Source organism: Nycticebus coucang, chromosome 6 (assembly GCF_027406575.1).
Source record: "Nycticebus coucang isolate mNycCou1 chromosome 6, mNycCou1.pri, whole genome shotgun sequence".
NCBI classification, from domain to species: domain Eukaryota; kingdom Metazoa; phylum Chordata; class Mammalia; order Primates; family Lorisidae; genus Nycticebus; species Nycticebus coucang.
Genome location: NC_069785.1, coordinates 68,041,254 through 68,066,857, shown reverse-complemented (window position 1 = coordinate 68,066,857; position 25,604 = coordinate 68,041,254). Strand labels below are relative to the sequence as shown.

At 39.9% G+C, this 25,604-nt stretch overlaps 1 protein-coding gene across 2 annotated transcripts in view; it reads left to right on the top strand.

The window, feature by feature from the left end:
* DPP8 (dipeptidyl peptidase 8) overlaps positions 1-25,604 on the top strand; it is a 71,907-nt gene that overhangs the window by 22,737 nt on the left and 23,566 nt on the right. For both annotated transcript variants that reach the window (XM_053595402.1, XM_053595403.1), the window contains exons 6-15: positions 2,270-2,380; positions 2,905-3,033; positions 4,168-4,229; positions 6,224-6,324; positions 7,998-8,175; positions 9,050-9,209; positions 15,272-15,351; positions 18,450-18,602; positions 19,027-19,162; positions 20,269-20,414. In XM_053595402.1, coding sequence (XP_053451377.1) covers positions 2,270-2,380; positions 2,905-3,033; positions 4,168-4,229; positions 6,224-6,324; positions 7,998-8,175; positions 9,050-9,209; positions 15,272-15,351; positions 18,450-18,602; positions 19,027-19,162; positions 20,269-20,414 — 1,256 coding nt within the window. The remainder of the gene's footprint in view (positions 1-2,269; positions 2,381-2,904; positions 3,034-4,167; positions 4,230-6,223; positions 6,325-7,997; positions 8,176-9,049; positions 9,210-15,271; positions 15,352-18,449; positions 18,603-19,026; positions 19,163-20,268; positions 20,415-25,604) is intronic.

Genomic DNA, 25,604 nt, shown 5'->3' with positions numbered 1-25,604 from the left:
ACTACTCAGCACTTAAGAGGAATGAACCTGACACATATAATTACAACATTGGTGAGTTTCAAGAAGCAGCTGATCATAAAGTACCTACTGTATTATTCATTTACATGAAATTCTGCAATATGTGGAACTAATCTGTGGTGATGAAATTCCGATCAGTGATTGTTTCTGAGGCAGGAGTGGGCATTGACTGGGAAGGAGAATGAGAAAACATTCTTAGATATTAGAAATTTTGTGTGTCTTGATAGAGTCTGGTCATACAAGTATATGTGTTTTTTAAAAATAGTACATTTAAGATTTGTAAATTATAAAGCACAAATAACTTTATAATTTTACTAGTTGGAGATAACTATATTTTGGTCTATATCTCAGAACTTTTTATTTTTCTTATTTTTGGGACAGACTCTCACTTATTTTATTTATTTATTTATTTTTTTGTAGAGACAGAGTCTCACTTTATGGCCCTCGATAGAGTGCCGTGGCCTCACACAGCTCATAGCAACCTCCAACTCCTGGGCTTTAGCGATTCTCTTGCCTCAGCCTCCCGAGTAGCTGGGACTACAGGCGCCCAACACAATGCCCGGCTATTTTTTGGTTGCAGTTTGGCCGGGGCCGGGTCCGAACCCGCCACCCTCGGTATATGGGGCCAGCGCCCTACCGACTGAGCCACAGGCGCCGCCCCAGACTCTCACTTATTAACCTTCGGTAGAGTGCTGTGGTGTCACAGCAACCTCCAGATCCTTGGGTTTAGGTGATTCTCTTGCCTCAGATATCTCAGAACTTTTTTACAAATATTTTTATATAACATTTTTATAAATGGGATCATACTGTACATACTATTTAGTAATGTGTTTTCTTTTACTCAAGTATATTGTAAATATTTCCCCGTGACATAAAATCTTATGTAATTAAAGCTTTCTGATTTTTTTTTTTAATTTTTATTTATTATTATTTTTTTTAGAGACAGAGTCTCACTTTGTCACTCTTGGTAGAGTGCCATGGGCACAGCAACTTCCACCTCTTGGGCTTAAGTGATTCTCTTGCCTCAGCCTCCTGAATAGCTGGGACTACAGGTGCCCGCCACAAGGCCTATTTTTTTGTTGCAGTTTGGTTGGAGCGGGGTTCGAACCTGCCACCCTCGTTATATGGGGCCAGCACCCTACTCCCTGAGCCACAGGCACAGCCCCCCCCCCCTCCTTTTTTTTTTTTTTTTTTTAAAGCAAGAGTTCCCTTTAAGCTATTTGCTGGAAACGTAAGTGTAGAACAGATAAAAGCTTAGGTTAGGGCTCCAGCCACATACACCAGGGCTGGTGGGTTCAAACCTGGCCAGGCCTCCTAAAAACAACAATGACAACTACAACAAAAAAATAGCCGGGCATCATGGCGGGCACCTATAGTCTCAGCTACTTCTCTTAAGCAAGAGAATCGCTTAAGCCCAACAGTTTGATGCCGCAGCACTCTGCGAAGGGCAACATAGTGAGACTCTGTCTCAAAAAAAAGAAAAAGCTTTGGTTAGGTGGGAAGGAAGGATGGTTGCAATATAGGACATGGCAGATTCATTCTAGGTCTAAAGATGTACTTCTCTGTGTAGGAGAGTTACAAGTTTCTCCTATATCACCATCCTTTACATGCATTCTTTTTTCATGGTCATAGCTAAATGGTAAAATAATAACTTTTATATGGAGCATGTACGGTGGTCCAGGCTTTGTTCTAAGTGTTTTATGTGAATTAATTAACTTAATGCTCGTAATAGCCTTATGAGGTAGGTAGGCTGTTATTCCCATTTACAAATGGCACACTGCAGTGGAGTAAGATCGGAAGATTTACCCAAGGTGATACAGTAGATAATGATGTAGCCCAGAACTGAACTCAGTTCATTTGGCTCCAGAGTTCTCCACCATACTCCAGCTATCTTTCCTTTTTCTTTTCTTTCTTTTTTTTTTTCCAGACAAAGTCTCAAGCTGTCACCCTGGGTAGAGGGGCTGTGGTGTCATAGCTCACAGTACCCTCCCTCCTACTTGGGCTTAAGCAATCCTCTTGCCTCAGTTTTTCTAGTTTTTAGTAGAGACGGGGTCTTACTCTTGCTCAGGTTGGTCTCAAACTTGTGAGCTCAAGCAATCCATCCATCTTGGACTCCCAGAGTTCTAGGATTACAGGTTTGAGCCACCGTATCCAGCCTCCAGCTATCTTTCAGAATAAACCGAATCATTTTACTTTGTATTAAAAGGATAGAGAGCTTTCTGTGATAATTCTGCCTTTTATATTTTACTAGAGCTGGCCAACATGGAGGAGGATCCCAGATCAGCTGGAGTTGCTACCTTCGTTCTTCAAGAAGAATTTGACAGATATTCTGGCTATTGGTGGTGTCCAGAAGCTGAAACAAGTAAGGAGGTTCAAAATAATGTATTATAGGTCAGTTAAGGTATTATTAGATTATACTGTCAATTAAGTGCACAGATGTTAAATCTTGGATAATAGATTGGATCTTATTGGTAGTTATTTAAAGTAGATAGCCTCATCATAATGAAGTAAGTAAATATACATTATATCCCTCCAAAAGGAATAACCTTTAACTAGTAAAAGTGGCTTAGCAGTAAGTTACCTTGCTATTGCATAGGCTACTAATAGTTTCATACTTAAAGGCAACATAGTTTATATATAAATTATTATATTTGGTAATGACTTTTTTTGTTTGGGATTCATTGAGAGTACAAAGAATTAGGATACACTGATTGCATTTGTTAGGTTACCATCCCCCTTATAATTGTGTCCCACTCCCAAGAGGTATGCCATACTATATATAAATTGTTTTTCACTATGAGAAATCTAATACTAAAGGGAATGGTCACTTATGATTATTCTCTGGGATAATTCTTCTACATTTTCAGTGTTTAAATTCTTTTTAAGCTCCCAGTGGTGGCAAAATTCTTAGAATTCTATATGAAGAAAATGATGAATCTGAGGTGGAAATTATTCATGTTACATCCCCTATGTTGGAAACAAGGAGGGCAGATTCATTTCGTTACCCTAAAACAGGTACTGTATCTCATTGGCATTTATATTCATTTATTCCTCCATTAAATAAGATTCTTTTAGCAGTCACCCAAAGACAGTCAGCATTGGTCATTTACAGCCTTAGTAAGAACAGTTTGTTCATAAAGTGTCACTGAAATAGATTCTTAATTAAAGTCTGGTCCTTTTTAATTATTTTATTTTCTTTTTTTGAGACAGAGCCTCAAGCTGTTGCCCTGGGTAGAGTGCTGTGGCATCACAGCTCACGGCAACCTCCAACTCCTGGGCTCAAGTGATTCTCCTGCCTCTGCCTCCCAAGTAGCTGGGACTGTCACCTGCCAAAACGCTTAGCTTTTTTTTTTGCATTTTTTTTGCATTTTTTGGCCGGGGCCAGGTTTGAACCCATCACCTCCAGTAGTATATGGGGCTGGCGCCCTACTCCTTTGCACCAGAGGTGCCGCCCTCTTTTTTTTTTTTTTTTTTGTAGAGACAGAATTTCACTTTATTGCCCTCAGTAGAGTGCCGTGGCGTCACACAGCTCACAGAAACCTCCAGCTCCTGGGCTTAGGCGATTCTCCTGCCTCAGCCTCCCTAGTAGCTGGGACTACAGGCGCCCGCCACAACGCCCGGCTATTTTTTTGTTGCAGTTTGGCCGGGGCTGGGTTTGAACCCGCCACCCTCAGTATATGGGGCTGGCGCCCTGCTCACTGAGCCACAGGCGCCACCCACAGGTGCCGCCCTCTTTTTAATTACTTTCAAAAGTGGGGATGTCCACAAAACTAGTTACTTCAAGGAATGAGTGAGAAGGCATTTTTGCTAACAAAGATTAAGTGATTTTATTCATAATAAGTTGGTAATTTTTCTTTCATTTTGCTGTTTACAGCATTTCAATTGTAAAAATGTACAAAATTTCTCTTCTTTATTTCATACTGACTCTCTGTTTTTCTGTTTCTTATATTTTGATACCTATATTAAAAAGTGTAAATTTGAGATGGGGCACTGAGATTTTTGTGCAGTAAGCTCTTGACTGTATACAATATTGCTGTCTTTTTTTGTTTTTGTTTTTGTTTTGCTGTCTTAACTAATGTGTAAGGAAGTTCGAAATTAGTCTGAGTGATTTTAGATATTCATTATATTCATTTATGTCTCATTCTAAAGGCACAGCAAATCCTAAAGTCACTTTTAAGATGTCAGAAATAATGATTGACTCTGAAGGAAGGGTAAGTATAAAATGTGGAGTTGACTTTCTGTGTCAATTGACTAGCCAGTCTAGTAGAAGTCTTTTTTTTTTTTTTCCTAAGGAGTTTTTATGCACTTTTTTTTTGTTTGTTTTGTTTGAGACAGAGTCTCAAGCTGTCACCCTGGATAGAGTGCCATGGTGTCACAGCTCACAGCAGCCTCCAACTAATGGGCTTAAGCGATTCTCTTGCCTCAGCCTCCCAAGTAGCTGGGACTACAGGCACCTGACACTTTAATGCACTTTTTAAATTCTTGGTTTGGTTAAACTTGCTGAATTATCTGTGGATCATCATTTTAGGTTGACCTAATTTTCTACTTAAAAAACTTCCTGCTAGTTCTCAAGATAGGAATATGAGATATGCATATTTATGACTCCTTTCCAACAGTTTTTTCTCTTTGCCAAAAAAAAAAAAAGTGGTTATTGACTGGGAAGTTACCTTTTGTGTTGGTTAGATGTCTGTGGTGGATTAAATATCCCACATTGTCTCGCACTCTGTTTTCCATTTGGACAAATGCTCTTAAGCTGTATTACAAGATTAATTACAAAGCGGTCTTTTCTGCTAGACTATTTTTTAATAGCTTTACTGAGATATAATTCACATACAATATGATTCATTCATTTAGAATTCAAAATTCAAGGGTTTTTTAGTGTATTTAGAGGTGTAAGACCATCACTACAATAAATTTTAGAACATTGTCATCACCTCAAAAAAAAAAAAAAAAAACAAAGAAAAGCCATAACCCTTCACCATTATCCTCCAACCTCCCCATCCCTATGTGACCACTAATCTACTTTCTGTTTCTATAGATTTGCCTATTCTGGACACTACATATAAACGGAATCATACATATGGTTCGCTTCCTTCACTTAGATTAATGTTTTCAAGGCCTATCCATGTTGCATCATGTATTGGTACTTCATTTCTTTTTATTGCCAGATAATATTTTATTATATAGATATATTACATTTTATTTATCCATTTATCAGCCAGTGGACATTTGAGTTGTTTCTACTTTTGGCTACTATGAAAAATGCTGCCATGAACATATGTGTACAAGCTTTTATATGGGCTTACCTTTTCATTTCCCTGAAGTATATAGTTAGGAGTATGAGTCATATGATAGCTCTATTTTTAACCTTTTGTGGAACTGCCAAATTGTTTTCCAAAGTAGCTGCACTATTTTATATTCCCACCAGCAGTTTATGAGGTCTCCAATTTTTCCACATTGTCACCAGCACTTGTTATTGTCCGTCTTCTCTATTATAGCCATCCTAGTGAGTTTGAGATGGTATCTCACTGTAGTTTTATATTTTCTGATGGCTGGTAATGTTGAGCATCTTTTCCTGCGTTTATTAGCCATTTGTGTATCTTCTTTGTAAGACTTTATTCTGATCCTTTGTGCATTTAAAATTTTTTATTTTTTAAATTGTGCTTGCTAGATTTTTAAAGGAAAAAAGTTTGCTTACCCAAGGCTATTCAATTGTTATTAATATATTACATAAATATATTTCAGGCTAAAATTCAGAGAACAAGGGCCTATTTTTCTCAGATACTAGTGTCTAATGTTACTAAAACTTGATTTTTGCCAGTTATTATCAAGGGTTCTATTAGTATAAACTCAGAGGAAATGACTTTTAGACTGTGTCAACTCTTGTGATTAGAACTTTTTTTTTTTTTTTTTGCAGTTTTTGGCCAGGGCTGGGTTTGAACCCACCACCTCTAGCTTATGGGGCCGGCGCCCTACCCCTTTGAGCCACAGGCGCCACGCGTAGTTAGAACTTTTTTTCAGCATGAAAAGTACCAGTAAAAGTAACCCACAACCTATCTCTGGTTTTGCTATATCCTTTGTGTCTTCTTAAATACTTAAGTCCGAAAAAGTATTCAGCTATTACATATAATGATTTAAATAGGCTAGCGAGTTAATTATCTAAATCATCTATCTATAACTAGATTTCCTATTTTCTTTTTAATAGATTATGGATGTCATAGATAAGGAACTAATTCAACCTTTTGAGATTCTATTTGAAGGAGTTGAATACATTGCCAGAGCTGGGTGGACTCCAGAGGGAAAATAGTGCGTATGTTAAATTGTCACTTCTTTATGACCAATTTAAGATCAAGAGCTTTAGAAATGATGCAGTAGTTATTTCTACACAGAAGATTTTTCTTGAACTGTGTGGACTTGAGGATTTGTACTGCTGTAGACACAGGTGCATTGCATTTCATTTCTTAGATATGGTTCACAGTTTTATTTGTGATTAAATTGTATGACCTGAAGGCTAACAGAAATGTGTATACATATTTTTTTAATTGTATAATTCAATCAGATTTTTTTTTTTTTTTTTTTTGTAGAGACAGAGTTTCACTTTATTGCCCTCGGTAGAGTGCCGTGGCGTCACACAGCTCACAGCAACCTCCAACTCCTGGGCTTAGGCGATTCTCCTGCCTCAGCCTCCCGAGTAGCTGGGACTACAGGCACCCGCCACAATGCCCGGCTAATTCAGATTTTTTTTTTTGAGTCAGAGTCTCACTATGTTGCCCATGGCATTACAGCTCACAGCAACCTCAAACTCTTGGGCTTACGCGATTCTCTTGCCTCAGCCTCCCAAGTAGCTGGGACTACAGGTGCCCGCCACAATGCCCGGCTATTTTTTGTTGCAGTTGTCATTGTTTAGCTGGCCCAGGCTGAGTTCGAACCCGCCACCTTTGGTGTATGTGGCTGGCGCTGTAACCACTGTGCTACGGGTGCTGAGCCAAGACTGGCATTTGTTGATACTAAAAGGAGAAAATACATTCAAAGGACAAATAAGGTTTTGCAAGTTTAAAGAAAACTACCTTTTTTTTTTTTTTTTGGTGTGTGTGACAGAATCTCACTTTGTTGCCCTGGGTAGAGTATAGTGGCATCATAGCTCACAGCAACCTCAAACTCTGGGGCTCAGGTGATTCTCTTCCCTCAGCCTCCCCAGTAACTGGGACTACAGGTGCCTGCCACAATGCTATTTTTAGAGACCAGGTCTCACTCTGACTCAGACTGTTCTCAAACTCCTGAGATTAGGTGATCCGCCTGCCTCAGCCTCCCAGTGCTAGAATTATAGGTGTGAGCCACTGCGCCTAGCTTACAGAAAACTACTTTTTAAAAACTCTGTTCAAGTTTAATTGCCAAAAATAATCACAAAAAGACAGGTACAGTGACTCAGACCTGTAATCCTAGCACTCTGGGAGGCTGAGGCAGGAGAATTGCTTAAGCCTAAGGGTTTGAGGTTTCAGTGAACTATGGTGATGCCATTGCACTCTAGCTGGGAAATTGAGTGAGATTCTCCAAAAAAAAAATTTTTTTTAAATTAAATATTAAAATAAGTATGGAGTTTTGGGGGTTTTTTTTGGGGGGGAGGGTTTGGCCAGGGCTGGGTTTGAACCCGCCACTTCCGGAATATGGGCCTGGTGCCTTACCCCTTTGAGCCACAGGTGCCGACCCAAGTATGGAGTATTTTTAATTAGCTTTTTTTTTTTTGCGGTTTTTGGCCGGGGCTGAGTTTGAACCTGCCACCTCCAGCATATGGGACTGGCGCCCTACTCCTTTGAGGCACAGGCGCTGCCCTTTAATTAGCTATTTATAAGTGATAACATATACCAAAGGATTTCTTTCATTGTGATTATAGAAGTAATTGAAAGGGACAGACTAGAGGAGATCATTCATTTTTCTGAGAGCGTGCTTTATTTCTGTTGCTTCTCTTTTTGTTTGTATAGTGCTTGGTCCATCCTACTAGATCGCTCCCAAACTCGCCTACAGATAGTGTTGATTTCGCCTGAATTATTTATCCCAGTAGAAGATGATGCCATGGAAAGGCAAAGACTTATTGAGTCAGTGCCTGACTCTGTGACACCACTGATTATCTATGAAGAAACAACAGACATCTGGATAAATGTATGCGTTTTTTCCTGTACTTCTTTAAATATTTCCTCAGAATGCTAACACCAATTAACTTTGATAGCACACTATCAAACTTTGATAGCACACTACCCTTTTAAAATTCAAAGGAACCATCAGTGTTATTTCTTTAATGTGAACTTTTCAATTTGGTGTAATGGTTCCAGAATGGAATGGTTTATAGATAGAAAGTAGATATCATTGAAATGGCATCTCCTTGGCTACAGATTTGTTCCTGGATGTATCAGGTATTGAATACACAGCCTAATCAGTGCTTCTGAGACAGTGTCAAGAATCCAGACTAAAAAAAAAGAATCTAGACTAGAAAAGAGTTTCTCTTTTTAAGTTGGCAAACTATACCAATACCAGTTTTTAATTGAGTTTTGTATTTTCCAATTTACCAGAAAACTTAAGATACGAAACAAATAAAGCCAGGTCACTTCCTTACTAAATATAGGCTTCATGTGATTGACCTAAAACAGAGGAACAGAAAATTTCTCTTTGGAAAACAAAAGTAAAAAGTTTTTTTCCTCATAATTTTAATAATAGGATTTGTATCATTAAACATACCTTGTACCATGTTTTAAGAATTATAGAGATGTTGAAAGAAAAAGCTTTTAGTTATATTTTTCTTTGTTTCTCTATTTGGAAACATTTATTTTTCAATGGATGAAGTCTTTGACTAAAGTAAAAGAAATATAAAAGGCCCAGGCAAAATATATTACTATGACTATACCATACTGATAGCACTGACAGTTATTTATACTTGAAAGTATGTTTAGCAAGTGATTCTTCTTTCTCTAGCTTAATTGTATTATTTGTGTAGTGTTTTCATTAATGCATATAGTAAATTAAGTTATTCATTTTACAGATCCATGACATCTTTCATGTTTTTCCCCAAAGTCATGAAGATGAAATTGAGTTTATTTTTGCCTCTGAATGCAAAACAGGTTTCCGTCACTTATACAAAATCACATCCATTTTAAAGGAGAGCAAATATAAACGATCCAGTGGTGCACTACCTGCTCCAAGTAAGAAACCCTTTTTTTATTTTTATTTTTTTCAGTGTGTGACACATCTTGTACCCCCAATGAATCCCCAACAATTAAAAAAAAAAAAAAAAAAGAAATCCGTAAACTAATCTGTTATTGTTTTTACCTTCCTTTTCTTTTTTTTTTTGGCCGGGGCTAGGTTTGAACCCGCCACCTCTGGCACATGGGACCGGCACCCTACTCCTTGAGCCACAGGCGCCGCTCACCTTCCTTTTCTTTTTCAGTGCAGAAATTGAAAGTATAAAGCACCATGAAAAAAAATCCTTTTTTTATTAAAAAGGAGAAAAAACAAAACTTTGAAGGCAGATGGGAGAGACGGAGAATCTAATGTCTCTTATATGCTTTATAAGCATCAGTCAGTTCTCTTTATTAAGTTTAATATATAAGTTAAACTAAAATATAAATATATATGCATGTATAAAAATATAGAACAAAATTCTTAGTAGATATACTATATTAATAATGAGTAATTTCTGGATAATGGGATTACATATTTTTATTTTCTACTTTAGCCTTGATTGCAATTTTTAATTTGTTTAAAGTGAGCCCATATTATTTTTATATTTTAAAAAAACTTATTTTTTGGCTCAGCGCCCATGGCACATGTTTACACTGCCAGCCACATGCACTGAGGCTAGCGGGTTCAAGCTCGGCTGCACCAACTAAACAACAATAACAACTGCAAGAAGAAAATAGCTGGGCGTTGAGGTGGGCGCCTGTAGTCCCAGCTACTTGGGAGGCTGAGGCAAGAGAATTGCTTAAGCCCAAGAGTTTGAGGTTCCTGTGAGCTGTGACACTATAGCAGTCTCCTAAGGGCGACATAGTGAGACTTAGTCTCATAAAAACAAAAAAAACCGTCTTAAAGGCCAGTCACAATGACTTACACCTATTATCTTAACAGTTTGGGAGTCCAAGGTGGATGGGAGGATTGCTTGAAGCCAGGAGTTAAGAGATTTGCCATTTTGCCTGTTTTTAAGGGTACAGTTAAGGATACACTTTTAAGGCGTTAATTTAGTGGCATATTGTTATGCAAGCATTACTACCATCTACTTCCAGAATGTTTTTGGTCTTCCAAAACTAAGACTGCCTGTAAAACAATAACTCCCATTAATTACCCCTTCCCTCCTTCTTCTGGCAACTATTTTCTGTCTCTCTGAATTTTAACTTCTCTAGATACCTCATTTGAAGCACAGTTTGCGCAGTAGCATTTATCCTTTGTGACTGGCTTAATTTTACTCAGCATAATGTAATCAAAGTTTAACCATGTTGTAGCATGTGTAAAATTTTCTTTATTTTATTTTATTTATTTTTATTTTCAAGACAAAGTCTCAAGCTGTTGCCCTGCGTAAAGTGCTATGGTATCACAGCTCACAGCAACCTCAAACTCTTGGGCTTAAGGGATTCTTTTGCCTCAGCCTCCCAAGTAGCTGGGATTACAGGCACCTGCCACAACACCCAACTATTTTTTGGTTATAGTTATCATTGTTATTTGGCAGGCCTGTGCTGGATTCAAACCCACCAGCTCTGGTGTATGTGACTCGTGCCCTAGCCCGAGCTACAGGCACCAAGCCATATATTTTTATTTTTTTGAAGCAGGGTCTTACTATGTCACCCTTGGTAGAATGCCGTGGCATCACAGCTCACAGCAACCTCAAAGTCTTGGGCTTAAGCAATTCTTTTGCCTCAGCCTCCCAGTTGCTGGGACTACTTTTTGTTGTTGTTATTATTGTTGTCATTTTTGTTTAGCAGGCTTTGGCTAAGTTCAAACCCACCAGCCCCTGTGCATGTGGCTGGTACCCTAACCATGGAGCTATGGGTGCAGAGCCTGCTTTTTATGGTTGAATAATGTTTTTTTCTTTTCTTTCTTTCTTTCTTTTTTTTTTTGAGACAGAGTCTCAAGCTGTCGCCCTGGGTAGAGTGCAGTTGGTATCATAGCTCACAGCAACCTCTAACTCCTAGGCTCAAGCGATTCTCCTGCCTCCACCTCCCAAGTAGCTGGGACTACAGGCGCCCACCACAATACCTGGCTATTTTTTGTTGCAGCCATCATTTTTGTTTGGCGGGCCCAGGCTGGATTCGAACCCGCCAGCTCAGGTGTATGTGGCTGGCACGCCTTAGCCAGTTGAGCCAAAGGTGCCGAGCCCTTTTTTTTTTTTTTTTTTGAAACAGCCTCTCTCATTTGTCACAGGCTAGGTCAGCCTAGCTCACAGCAACCTCAAACTTCTAGGCTTTAGTGATCTTTCTGCCTCAATGCCCCAATAGCTAAACCCACTGTGATGCTTAGTTTATTCTTTCTTTTTTTTTTTCTTTTTTTTTTTTTTGTAGAGACAGAGTCTCACTGTACCACCCTCGGGTAGAGTGCCGTGGCGTCACACGGCTCACAGCAACCTCTAACTCTTGGGCTTACGCGATTCTCTTGCCTCAGCCCCTGTAGCTGGGACTACAGGCGCCCGCCACAACGCCCGGCTATTTTTTCGTTGCAGTTTGGCCGGGGTTGGGTTTGAACCCGCCACCCTCGGCATACGGGCCCGCGCCCTACTCACTGAGCCACAGGCGCCGACCCTTCTTTCTTTTTTTTAAAGACAGAGTCTCACTTTATCACCCTCGGTAGACTGCCGTAGCGTCTTAGCTCACAGCAACCTCCAACTCCTGGGCTTAGGCGATTCTCTTGCCTCAGCCTCCCAAGTAGCTAAGACTACAGGCGCCTGCCACACGCCTGGCTATTTTTTGTTGCAGTTTGACCAGGCCCGGTTCAAAGCCACCACCTTCAGTATATGGGGCCAGCGCCCTACCCACTGAGCCACAGGTGCTGCCCTAGTTTTCTATTTTTAGTAGAGACAGGGTCTTGCTAGTAGAGGCTAATCTCGAATTCTTGAGCTCAAGCAAACCTTTCTCCTCATCCTGCCACAGTGCTAAGATTACAATTGTGAGCCACTGTGCCTGGCCATTAAATTTCATTGTGTAAAAGAAAAACAATTCATTGTGTGTATTTAACTACATTTTGCTTTTTCATCTGTAGAAGTAGGATTGCTTCCAGTTTTTGTCTTTTGTAAATAATGCTGCTAAGGACGTGGTTATACTAATCCTTGTTCCTGATTCTGTTGTCATTTCTTTTGAGTATATACCCAGAAGCGGCATTTTTGGATCACATGGTAGTTGTATTTTTTTTTTTTTTTTTGCTGTTTTTGGCCGGGGCCGGCACCCTACTGCTTGACGGCACCCTACTCCTTGAGCCACAGGTGCCACCGGTAGTTGTATTTTTCATTTCTTTAAGAACTACTATGGTATTTTCCACAGCAGCTATACCATTGGTATGTCAACAGTGGCTATATCATTTTACATTCACCAGCAATGCACAAAGATTTTAATTTCTCCACGTCCTCAACAATACTTGTTATTTTCTGGGGTTTTTTTTTTTTTTTTTTTTTTTGCAATTTTTGGCCAGGGCTGGGTTTGAACCTGCCTCCTCCGGCATATGGGGTCAGCACCCTATTCCTTTGAGCTGCAGGTGCTGCCCTATTTTCTGTTTTTTTTGATCGTGGCCATCTTAACTCTTTTTTGCTCCAAGTCTTCTTCCTTTCCCTTCATATGTCTACTTTGTTTTCCTTCTCTCTCCTCTTTTCTTCTTTAAATAAGCCATACTGTATTTATTATCTGTATACAAAATAATATTTTAATTTCTGTCATAGAGTTTAAAGCACTATGTTGAATTTTTGTACTTAAGAAAAATGAGTTGATTTTTTTTTTTTTCCCCAATTCTGTGGAACCCTGGTTACTGTCTCACCATCTGAGTCTGTCTTTGCCTATTACTCCACACAGCCACATAAAGAGAAGCAGCTAGTAAAAGAGAAATTATTTTCTTTCTACTTTCTTTTACTTTATTTTATCATTTTATTTATTATTATTTTAGAGACAGGATCTCACTGTCACTCAGGCTGGAGTGCAGTGTTACAGTTATGGGTCGGTGCAACCTCACATTCCTGGCCTCGAGTGCTCCTTCTGCCTCCGGCTCCTGAGTAACTAGGACTACAGGTTCACCCCTGTAAGCCTGGCTAATTTTTATTTTAATTTATTTTTAATGATCAGGTCTCACTATGTTGCCGAGGCTGGTCGCAAACTCTTGGCCTCAAGTGATCCTCCCATCTCAGCCTCCCAGAGTGCAGAGATGACAGGCCTGGTGACTGTGCCTGGGTTGATTTACATTTTTTTTTTTTTTTTTTTGTAGAGACAGAGTCTCACTTTATGGCCCTTGGTAGAGTGCCGTGGCATCACACAGCTCACAGCAACCTCCAACTCCTGGGCCTAAGCGATTCTCTTGCCTCAGCCTCCCGAATAGCTGGGACTACAGGCGCCTGCCACAACACCCGGCTATTTTTTGGTTGCAGTTTGGCCGGGGCCGGGTTTGAACTCGCCACCCTCGGTATATGAGGCTGGCGCCTTACCGACTGAGCCACAGGCGCCGCCCTGATTTACATTTATTTTTTTTATTTTTTTTTGTAGAGACAGAGTTTCACTTTATGGCCCTCGGTAGAGTGCCGTGGCGTCACACAGCTCACAGCAACCTCCAACTCCTGGGCTTAGGCGATTCTCCTGCCTCAGCCTCCCGAGTAGCTGGGACCACAGGCGCCCGCCACAACGCCTGGCTATGATTTACATTTTTTAACTTCTCAGTCCACTGGGAGGACCTCATCAAGATAGAATCCCATGAAGATAAATGGGGCATGTTGGCATTTACTATGGTAAAAACACTTGGTTTAATTTTTGGCAAACGAAGAATTGTATAAAATTTTTCTTCTATGGCTATTGGAGTAGTTTGTTGCATTGCTAGAAGAAATGCCTTGTCAACCATTAGACTTCTTCATTTGTCTTAGCCAGGGGTCCTCAAGCTACGGCCTGCGGGCCACATGAGGTGGTGTGATTTGCTCCTGTTTTGTTTTTTTTACTTCAAAATAAGATATGTGCAGTGTGCATAGGAATTTGTTCATAGTTTTTTTTTTTAAACTATAGTCCGGGCTTCCAATAGTCTGAGGAACAGTGAATTGGCCCCCTGTTTAAAAAGTTTGAAGACCCCTAGAAAGGTCCAAGATTGCAGGTGTATTGGAGTTCTTTACTGGCTTTGCCATCAATCTATTTTGATCTTTTCACATTATCTCCGTGGATCATCCCATCATTCTTCAAAAGTATTATGAAGATTCACAGCTTGGATTTTTTTTAACTGTAGACTTGTTTTATTGAAGCAAAATTTACATAGCATTAAATGAACCTTTTTGAAATAATTTGTTGATATTTAGTACATTCATTCACAGTGTTTGCAACCACCACCTCTATCTAATTCCAAAACATTTTTTTTTTTTGAGACGGAGCCTCAAGCTGTCACCCTGGGTAGAGTGCTGTGGCATCACAGCTCACAGCAACCTCCAACTCCTGGGCTCAAGTTATTCTTCTACCTTCACCTTCCAAGTAGCTGGGACTACAGGCGCCCGCCACAACGCCCAGCCATTTTTTGGTTGTAGTCGTCGTTGTTTGGCCGTCCTGGGCTGGATTCGAACCCGCCAGCTTCAGGTGTGTGTGGCTGGCGCCTTACCTGCTTAAGCCAAAGGCCCTGAGCCAAAACATTTTTATTACCACAAGCATAACTTTAATTTTTTTTTTTTTTGAGACAGAGTCTCACTTTGTCACCCTTGGTATAGTGCCATGGTGTCACAGCTCACAGCAACCTCCAACTCCTGGGCTTAAGGGATCCTCCTGCCTCAGCCTTCCGAGCAGCTGAGACCATAGATACCCCGCCACAATGCTCGGCTATTTTTTTTATTGCAGTTGTCATTGTTGTCTAGCTGGCCTGGGCTGGGCCCGAACCCACCAGTCTGGATGTATATGGCCAGTATCCTACCCACTGAGCTATGGGTGCTGCCGTATAACTTTAATTCTTTAATGCAGCTTCTTGGAGACAAGCGTTTAGAATTAGTAGTCTTTATTGTTTCATTTGTTTATAGTTTGTTATAAAGTACTAAGTACTAAATCGTAACTATATTTATCTTCAGGTGATTTCAAGTGTCCTGTCAAAGAGGAAATAGCACTTACCAGTGGTGAATGGGAAGTTCTTGGCCGGCATGGATCTAATGTATGTTCTTTTATCCTTCTGATATGTTGGTCAATATCTGCTGTGTGAATGTGATATTAAAAATCAGTAATGCCACTTAATATGACCCCAGTATTCTGAAGTATTAAGGGCCTAAAAGAATTCAGGTTGTTGGAAAGGAAAATTTAAATTTATAATTTAAATTATAAATTGTATCCATTTTATAGCCCTGGTTTTAGATGCGTTCTGATTACTAAGGGTCACCATTTTCAAATATTCATTGCTACTTAATAAGAAGGCGGCTGAGCTGTAATTTTTATAGAGTCTAGCAAAAGTTAGGATATAGTTTGAAAAATATTTTTAAATCTATTATAGATTACTTGTGTCTTCGTTATAAATTGCATTTACTACTCCTTAGGTAGTGATTGTCTTTCATTCACCTGTTTATCTTACCTCACAAATTTATACTTTAGTCCACCACTGTAAAGAGTGATTGGCATTTATACAGAGCTTAAAATGCTGGGCGCAATGGCTCATGCCAATAATCTTAGCACTCTGGGTGGCCAAGGCAGGTGGATTGCCTGAGCTCACAGGTTTGAGACCAGCCTGAGCCAGAGTGAGACCTCATCTACAAATAGCCAGGTGTTGTGGCAGGCGCCTATAGTCCCATGTACTTGAGAGATTGAGGGAAGAGAATCACTTGAGCCTAAGAGTTTGAGGTTGCTGTGAGCTGTGACACCACAGCACTCTACCAAGGGCAACAAAGAGAGACTGTCTCAAAAAAAAAAAAACATAAACAGAGCTTAGATTAATAGAGAAGAAGAAAGAAATCCATCCTTTGCTTAGCTCTCAGTAGCAACTCGGTAAATTCTTTTTTTTTTTCTTTCATCATTTTTTTTTTTTTTTTGGTACCTTGCATTTGTTTCATCTTTCATGTAGGGGATCAGATTCATGAGATCGTAAGAACTCCATCTTTTCTGTGTGTGACACATGCAGTTAAATTGTATGCTACCAGGATTTAGTGAAGGCCAAAATATGATTTCCTCAAATCGGTGTGGAGATTTATTGAAGGATTATATGCTGGCTACTGTAGAAATCACTCATAGTCCCTAAGATGATTAAGGGGAAAGAATAAAGATCCAGGTCCCAGATTTGGTAAAACTTTAGAATATCATAGGTTACCTTTGAAGTCTAATTTCCACTGAGATCCTCACATGGCCTTCTGGTTGACCATAGATGTTACTGTCACCTGAAAAGAAAAATCTAACTGTAGAAATATTAGGTTGTGTTAACAGAAGATTACACTAATGTAAATTCCATGCCATGTGATGGTTGGACTATAAGAGTCATTAGATAATACTGAGGGAACCCTAAGCATTTTATTTACGTAGGTGTGATCCTTATTTGGGCAACCTAAATGTCATTGTACTACTTGCCACTAATGTGTGTCAGTTTTTTTTTATGTCATGTTTATTTGACATGTATGTTACTTTTTTCCCTCTTTATGTTTTCCCTTTATTCTTGTTTTTGTTAGTTAGGATTTTTTTTTGTGAGGAGGGGGATTGTCTTTTTTAACAACTTAATTTTTTCCTTCTCTGCTTGTAAAAGTGACTTTATTCCCACGCAGAGATTCCTTCCCCACCCCGCCTCCCCCGACAGTTTTTGGCCGGGGCCAGGTTTGAACCTGCCACCTCTGGTATATGGGGCCGTCATCCTACTCCTTTGAGCCACAGGCGCCACCCAGTTTTTTTTATTTATTTATTTTTGTTGTTGTTGCAGTTTTTGGCCAGGGCTGGGTTTGAACCCATCACCTCTGGTATATGGGGCCGGCACCCTACTCCTTTGAGCCACAGGTGTCGCCCTTTTTTTTTTTTCTTTTTAGCTTTTTACCTAAAATGACACAGCTTTAGTTCTACCCAAAGATCTACCCTAAGATATTTAATGGCAGTAATTGGGTAAAGCTTTGAGATTTTTAAGTTCATGTGCTTCTTTTAGTTTGAGGGTAGTTCTCAAAGTAGTGGACCAGCAGCAAATCATCATTGTCACTTGGGAACATTTTAGAAATGCACATTCTTGGCTCATCACAGATCTTCTGAATCTGAAGCTGTGGTGGTAGGGCTCAGCAATCTGTGTAACAAGTGCTCTAAGTGATTCTGATGCATCTGTTGACTTCAGTTACATGAAGCAAAGAGAAGAACCATGGGGGAGTGGGGGGGAATTAGCTGGTTATTTTGTTGATTTTGAAAGGCCAGATTCCCAGTTTCTAGGTCAAGAGCAGAATCAGTCCTAACCTTTGTCAGAGATTAACACACACCTGTGAAGCTTTGTGAAGGTTGTTTTCCAGTCATTTGTGACATGGAAAAATACAGTATTTGTGTGTCTGTTTTCCTTGTAGGATAATTTAACTCATGCTAGTTTTGAGCCCAGGGCCTCATGAAGCATATGTAACTCACACATCCCTTGACCTAATAAAACACCATGAGTCTAAGAAAAAATTTTTTTTCTAGTATGGCGTCAATGTATTAAAGGATCACTAAAAGAAAGCCATTTATTCAGAATCATACTGTAAATCTATATGAATATTAAGTGAATTAAGCTGTGAGTTTACTTGTAATATTTTTGAGTTCTGAAAGACTAAAATCTTACCCATATTTAGCTATACCTGTATTGAAACTGTGATTGAGTTCAATTATTCCCCAACCCAATAGACAAAACACTTTATAAATTTATACAAAAGACCAAAAAAGTATTGCCTAAGATGTTAACTATACTGCTTAAATTAGATTCTTTCAAGTATGTATAAATGGTTGACCTAAGCTGCAATACAGGTTTTTTCTTGCCTATAAAGAGTTGTTATTTTAGAGAAATAATTCTTATATTTTAAGAAAAACATACATTCTGACTTTTCTATAGAAAAGAAACTATACACGAGGGTACAACTCAGGTGTCCTTTTTCTTCTGGACATAATCTATTCTAAACTACAAGTCATAAAGCAAAAACAACTAGGTTTATTAATAGGGTTAAAAAAGTAAAAAATAAAGGCACAAGTCAAATGATTCAGAATTGGGCAGTGTTTGTTAAATTATTGGCCTTGCCATGGTCATGTTAGCTATGGTTTTTTTTTTTGTTATTTTGGCAGATCCAGGTTGATGAAGTCAGAAGGCTGGTATATTTTGAAGGCACCAAAGACTCCCCTTTAGAACATCACTTATATGTGGTCAGTTATGTAAAACCTGGAGAGGTAACAAGGCTGACTGACCGTGGCTATTCCCATTCTTGCTGCATCAGTCAGGTATGAAGTCCCTGTTAGAAAAAGATTTCCTATGAAAATATGCTCATGTAATATGCCTTTTGAGTGATGTAAAATTTGGTGGAATTGACTGTAGAAACCTAATTCTCTTAGGGAAAATTTTAAAAAGCTCAGCCTTAACTTTCAACAATTAAGTTCACAAACTCATCCTAGAAAAAGTGTTTTGAAGGGTGGACTAGGTGCTGGTATTGGCATTAGCATAGCTTTCCAAGGGGAGTACTTCAAAAGTAACTATAGTGATATTCAGCAATGAGGTATATATCATTTTTTCTGGGATGAATTTGTGAACTTAATTGTCTGACCGCATATGTACATAGATACTCAAACTCTTACTATACTTTTGTTATATCAGATAACCTTTTTTATTTTTCCCTGAGGCAAATATAATTTTTTTTCTTTTCCTTAGCATTGTGACTTCTTTATAAGTAAGTATAGTAACCAGAAGAATCCACATTGTGTGTCCCTTTATAAGCTATCAAGTCCTGAAGATGACCCAACTTGCAGAACAAAGGAATTTTGGGCCACCATTTTGGATTCAGCAGGTACTCTTTTTTTTTTCCCCCCTGATCCCTATCTTACATAGGATTAGTACGTTAGTGCACTAAAGCTGTGTCATATGTCTATATTATCTGGACAGAGTCTTCCCATCTCACTGATGACTGTCCCTGAGCTACCTCTTACTCCCAAGCAGGAACAGGTCTGAAAGGCCCTTGGATGATTTATCAGATACGCAAATGAACTTGAAGATAATGTATTATAAAATAGTAAGACCCTTTGAGTAAGAAAGCTGTAGCTTTAAAGAATAATAAGCTAACAGCTTTCTTAAACTATCGAAGCTTTTTACAGTGGCTGTCTTTTTGAGGTGGAGTGGTTATATAGCTTTGGTGAACCAAAGACGGATTAATTTCTTTTTTCTAGGTTCTAGTTAGGCTTATTTGCTAATGATCAGAAATAAATGTTTATTGAACACCTGTGAGCAAGTTAAATTGACTAAGTTAAATATGTGCTTTCTGTTTCTTTTTTCTTCTCTTGCCTTTCAGAAAGTATTACCCATTTCTGGCTCGGTGCCGGTAGCTCAGTGGCTAGGCTGCCAGCCACATACACTGGAGCTGGCAGGTTCAAATCCAGCCTGGGCCTGCCAAACAACAACAACAAAAAAATAGCCAGCCGTGTGGCAGGTGCCTGTGTCCCAGCTACTTGGGAGACTGAGGCGAGAGAATCACTTAAGCCCAAGAGTTTGAGGTTGCTGTGAGCTGTGACAGCACAGCACTCTACCCAGGGCGACATAATGAGACTCTTTCTCAAAAAAAAAAGAATTACCCATTTCTAATCAGGTGTATGGTTTGACCATCAGTGAGTTCCACTGAACTAAACATGAAATGTTTGTATAATTCTCCACATAGATATACTTTCTAGGCTCTAAGGATTATTCAGAATAATAATCTGAGTGTCTGCTTCTGAAATAGGTAATTTGATTGTTTGGCTTTTATGAAGATGTATTCTTAATTTCTAGCTTATAATCTAAAAGACAGCTAATCAGTTATTTGTGTGTGGAGATCTGGATTTTAATGTCTTCTTCTTCCTTGCTCATAGATTGCAGAGCTTCCTTATGAACTTCTTTTATAGACTGTATTTTACTTACTCACAGGTCCTCTTCCTGACTATACCCCTCCAGAAATTTTCTCTTTTGAAAGTACTACTGGATTTACATTGTATGGGATGTTGTACAAGCCTCATGATCTACAGCCCGGAAAGAAATACCCCACTGTACTATTTATATATGGAGGTCCTCAGGTGGGCATATTTATATACACATGTACATACATATTTTTCATGTTCTTTATTTTTTAAGTGTTTGTCAGTTGTTTTGATTAAGATTTTGAGCATTGGACGGCGCCTGTGGCTCAAAGGAGTAGGGTGCCGGCCCCATGTACTGGAGATGGCGGGTTCAAACCCAACCCCTGCCAGAAACTGCAAAAAAAAAAAAAAAAAGATTTTGAGCGTTATTGGGAATCTGTTACCAACTCTACCTTACGTTCTGATTATCAAATTTAGAAGTTCAGGAAGCTTTAGTGAAGTATCACAGGAATGGAGAAGTATGCATCCTATGTATTCAACTTTTTTTTTTTTTTTTTTTTTTTTTTGTAGAGACAGAGTTTCACTTTATTGCCCTCAGTAGAGTGCCGTTGCATCACACAGCTCACAGCAACCTCCAACTCCTGGGCTTAGGCGATTCTCCTGCCTCAGCCTCCCGAGTAGCTGGGACTACAGGCGCCCGCCACAACGCCCGGCTATTTTTTTGTTGCAGTTTGGCCGGGGCTGGGTTTGAACCCGCCACCCTCAGCATATGGGGCTGGCGCCCTGCTCACAGAGCCACAGGCGCTGCCCTATGTATTCAACTTTGATATGAGGGCAATTAATGACAATTAATGACATGGTGGAGCATGGGGGAAGAGAGGAGCAGACAGAGAAAGACAGAGAGGGTGAGGGTAAGGAAAAGAAAAAAAGAAGAAAGAAAATAGTGACTAATTCTCACATAAATTGGATTCGATTTTGACTAAAGTACATTACTTAAACATTAATTTTTACTTCAACTTGTTAATATGTTGTTTAGGATACAGCATACTGCATCCTCATTTATTAGTGAATTATGTTTGTAATTTCCCCTTTATAATAATATATTTTTTCTAATTTTAAAATCAGGTGTATCCAGATTAAGTAGAATGATTTTGAAGTATTTCTTCTTTTTATGTTATCTATAAGATTTGGCATGATAACTTTTTTGTATGAATAAAAAGTTATAACAGATATTTTCAGAAAGCCTTAGCAGCCTCATAAATTCCTCTTCTTCATTCTAAAGTAATATCTCTCAAACTAGAATACTTTTATTTATTTATTTATTTATTTATTTGAGACAGAGTCACACTATGTTGCCTTTGATAGAGTGCTATGGCATCATAGCTCACAGCAACCTCAAACTCTTGGGCTTAAGCCATTCTTTGACCTCAGCTTCCCAAATAGCTGGGACTACAGATACCTGCCTGGCTATTTTTTGTTTTTGTTGTTGTAGTTGTCATTGTTGTTTTAGCAGGCCTGGACCCGTTTCGAACCTGCCAGCACCAGCACCTAGGTGTCAGTGCCCTAACCACTGAGCAACAGGTGCCAAGCCTAGAATACTTTTATTATTAAGGCAGCTATTGTACTACTATTCAGCACCATTAGAAGTTTACACTGGGGAGCGGCGCCTGTGGCTCAAGGAGTAGGGTGTCAGCCCCATATACCGAAGGTTGTGGGTTCAAACCCAACCCTGGCCAAAAACTGCAAAAAAAAAAAAAGAGGGAGGTTGCAGTGGGTGGATCACTTGAGCTCACGAATTCAAGACCAGCCTGAGCAAGTGAGAAACCCCCATCTCTAAAATATAGCTAGGCATTATGGCAGGCACCTGTATTCCCAGCTACTCAAGGAGGCAAGAGGATCACTTGAGCCCATGAGTTTGAGGTTGTTGTGATTATAAGGCCAGGACACTCTGCCAGGGGCAAGAAAATGAAACTCTGTCTCAAAAAAAGAAACAGTTTACATCTTTTTCTTTTTCTGGGTTGAATGATTAGGTAACTATTAAGTAAATGCTATTGACTGTCTTAGTAAAGTGGGTGAATTGGTTAATTGCTAGTTGTTTGTTTTTTTTTTGTAGAGACAGAGTCTCACTGTACCGCCCTCGGGTAGAGTGCCGTGGAGTCACACGGCTCACAGCAACCTCTAACTCTTGGGCTTACGCAATTCTCTTGCCTCAGCCTCCCGAGCAGCTGGGACTACTGGCGCCCGCCACAACACCTGGCTATTTTTTTGTTTTTGTTGCAGTTTGGCCAGGGCTGAGTTTGAACCCACCACCTTCAGCATATGGGGCCGGCGCCCTACTCACTGAGCCACAGGTGCCGCCCCAATTGCTAGTTTTTTAAATTATTAATTAGGTATCTTACATTGAAACTTTGAAGAAATTAAAATATAATTACAGTGCTTTCATAATTCTTAACAGTGTTTTCATAATGCAACTCTTAGACTCAGTAATATCCTTTGTAATTATACCCAGTTATTTAGTATCTGGAAATATATCTAGATACCTAGTTGTACAAAAAAAAAAAAAGAAAAGTAAAATGACTTCTACATAAGCTGTAAAATCTGAGGAACGTTGGTCATGTATTAAATCACTTTGCTGTAATTTTATTTTTACAAAGTGATTCACATTTTTATTATAGCCATCTACACAAATCATAAAAGAGTTAAATTAGACTTTTTTTTTTGTAGAGACAGAGTCTCACTTTATTGCCCTAGGTAGAGTGCTGTGGCGTCTCAGCTCACAGCAACCTCCAACTCCCGGGCTTAGGCATTTCTCTTGCCTCAGCCTCCCTAGTAGCTGGGACTACAGGCACCTGCCACAATGCCCGGCTATTTTTTTGTTGCGGTTTGCCCGGGGTGGGTTTGAACCCCCCAACCTTGGTATATGGGACTAGCACCCTACCCACTGAGCCACAGGCACCCCCCAAATTAGACTTTTTGAGGCCAATTTTTTGTAAACTTAAGAAAGCTTATTACAGAACAATTCAAGGGGGAAATTACAGGACACTCTCAGAAGCTTACGTGTGTAATATTATTTTGATAGTAAGGCTAAATGAGAATGGTGTTCTCCTTACCAGTGAAGAAATGATACAGTATATGAGATAGGTGAAAGACATCATAAAAACTAGATTTTAAGGCTGGGTACAGTTGCTCACACCTGTAATCCTAGCACCCTGAGAGGCTGACGTGGGAAGATAGCTTGTGCTCAGGAGTTTGAGGCCTGCCTGCGCAGGAGCAAGACCCTGTCTCTACTAAAAAAAATAGCAAACAAAATAAAATAGAAAAGTCAGCCAGGCATTGTGGTGGGCACCTACAGTCCCAGCTACTTCAGAGGCTAAGGCAGAAGGATAAGTTAAACCTAGGAGTTTGAGGTTGCTTATGAGCTAGGCTGGTATCACGGCATTCTAGTCTGGATAACAAAGTGAGACTCTGTTTCAGAAAAAAAAAAAAACAAGGCCTGAGGCAGTGGCTCATGCCTGTAATCTTAGCACTCTGGGAGGCCCAGACAGGTGGATGAATTGAGCTCACGGTTTCGAGACCAGCTTGAGCAAAAACAAAACCCCAATCTCTACTAAAAATAGAAAAAACAAACAAACCAAAACTGAGGCAAGAAGATCATTTGACCCCAAGAGTTGGAGGTTGCTGTGAACTGTGACTCCACAACACTCTACACAGGGTGAGAGCTTGACAGTCTGTCTCAAAAGAAAGAAAAAACTAGATTTTAAGACATAAAGGACTTCTTTTTTTTTTATTTTTTATTTTTTTTTGTAGAGACAGAGTCTCACTTTATGGCCCTCTGTAGAGTGCCGTGGCCTCACACAGCTCACAGCAACCTCCAACTCCTGGGCTTAAGCAATTCTCTTGCCTCAGCCTCCCGAGCAGCTGGGACTACAGGCACCTGCCACAATGCCCGGCTATTTTTTGGTTGCAGTTTGGCCGGGGCTGGGTTTGAACCGCCACCCTCGGTATATGGGGCCGACGCCTTACCGACTGAGCCACAGGCGCCTCCCAACATAAAGGACTTCTTTAAAAGCTAAGCCACGACAATTGCAATCAGTGTAACCTGGCTTATTGTACCCTCATTGAATCCCCAACAATACAAAAAAAAAAAAAGCTAAGCCACATTAGCCAGGTGTTGTGGTGGGTGCCTGTAGTCCCAGCTACTTGGGAGGCAGACACAGGAGAATCGCTTGAGCCTAGGAGTTGGAGGTTGCTGTGAGCAGTAATGCCATGGCACTCTACCCAGGGTGACCGCTTGAGGCTCTTTCTCCAAAAAAAAAAAAAAGCTAAGCCACGTGATAAGATGCTCAATATGTATATCACTAGTCATTAGGAAATGCAAACTAAAACTACAATGAGATACCAGTTCACACCCATTAGGATGGTTGTTATCAAAAAGAATAAAATCAGAAACATTGTACAGGATGTGGGAAAATTGGAACCCTAGTCCATTGCTGGTGGGAATGTAAAGTGGTGCAGCTGCTATGAAAAACAGTATAGCAATTCTTCCAAAGTTAAACATAGAATTGCCATATGATCCAGAAATTCCAATACTGGGTATATATCCAAAAGAAATGAAAGGCTTGGCGCCCATGGCACGGTTATGGTGCTGGCCACATGCAACAAAGGTGGTGGGTTCGAACCCAGTCTGGGCCAGCTAAGCAACAATGACAACTGCAACAAAAAAATAGCTGGGCATTTTGGCGGGTGCCTGTAGTCCCAGCTACTTGGGAGCCTAAGGCAGGAGAATCACTTAAGCCCAATAGTTTGAGGTTGCTGTGAGCTGTGATGCCACAGCACTCTCTCTACCTAGGGCAACATAATGAGACTCTCTCTCAGAAAAAAAACTAAAACAAAACAAATGAAAGCAGGGATGGGAATAGGTATTTCTTTATTTTTTTTTTATTTTTTTTGAGACAGAATCGTACTGTGTCACCCTGGGTAGAGTGCTGTGGCATCACAGCTCACAGCAACCTCCAACTCTTGGGCTTAAGCAATTCTTTTGTCTCAGCCTCCCAAGTAGCTGGGACTACAGGAGCCCGCTACAATGTCCAGCTATTTTTTGGTTATAGTTGTCATTGTTGTTTGGCAGGTCCGGGCTGGGTTCAAACCTGCCAGCTCCAGTGTATGTGGCTGGTGCTCTGGCCACTGAGCTACAGGCGCTGGACCAGGAATAGGCATTTTTATACCCATATCTGTAGCAGTGTTATTCACAATAGCCACAAGGTTGGGCAGTGCCTGTGGCTCAAAGGAGTAGGGAGCTGGCCTCATATGCTGGAGGTGGACGGTTCAAAGCCAGCCGCAGCCAAAACTGCAAAAAGAAAAAAAAAAAACAAACCAATAGCCACAAGGTAGAAGCAATCCAGGTGC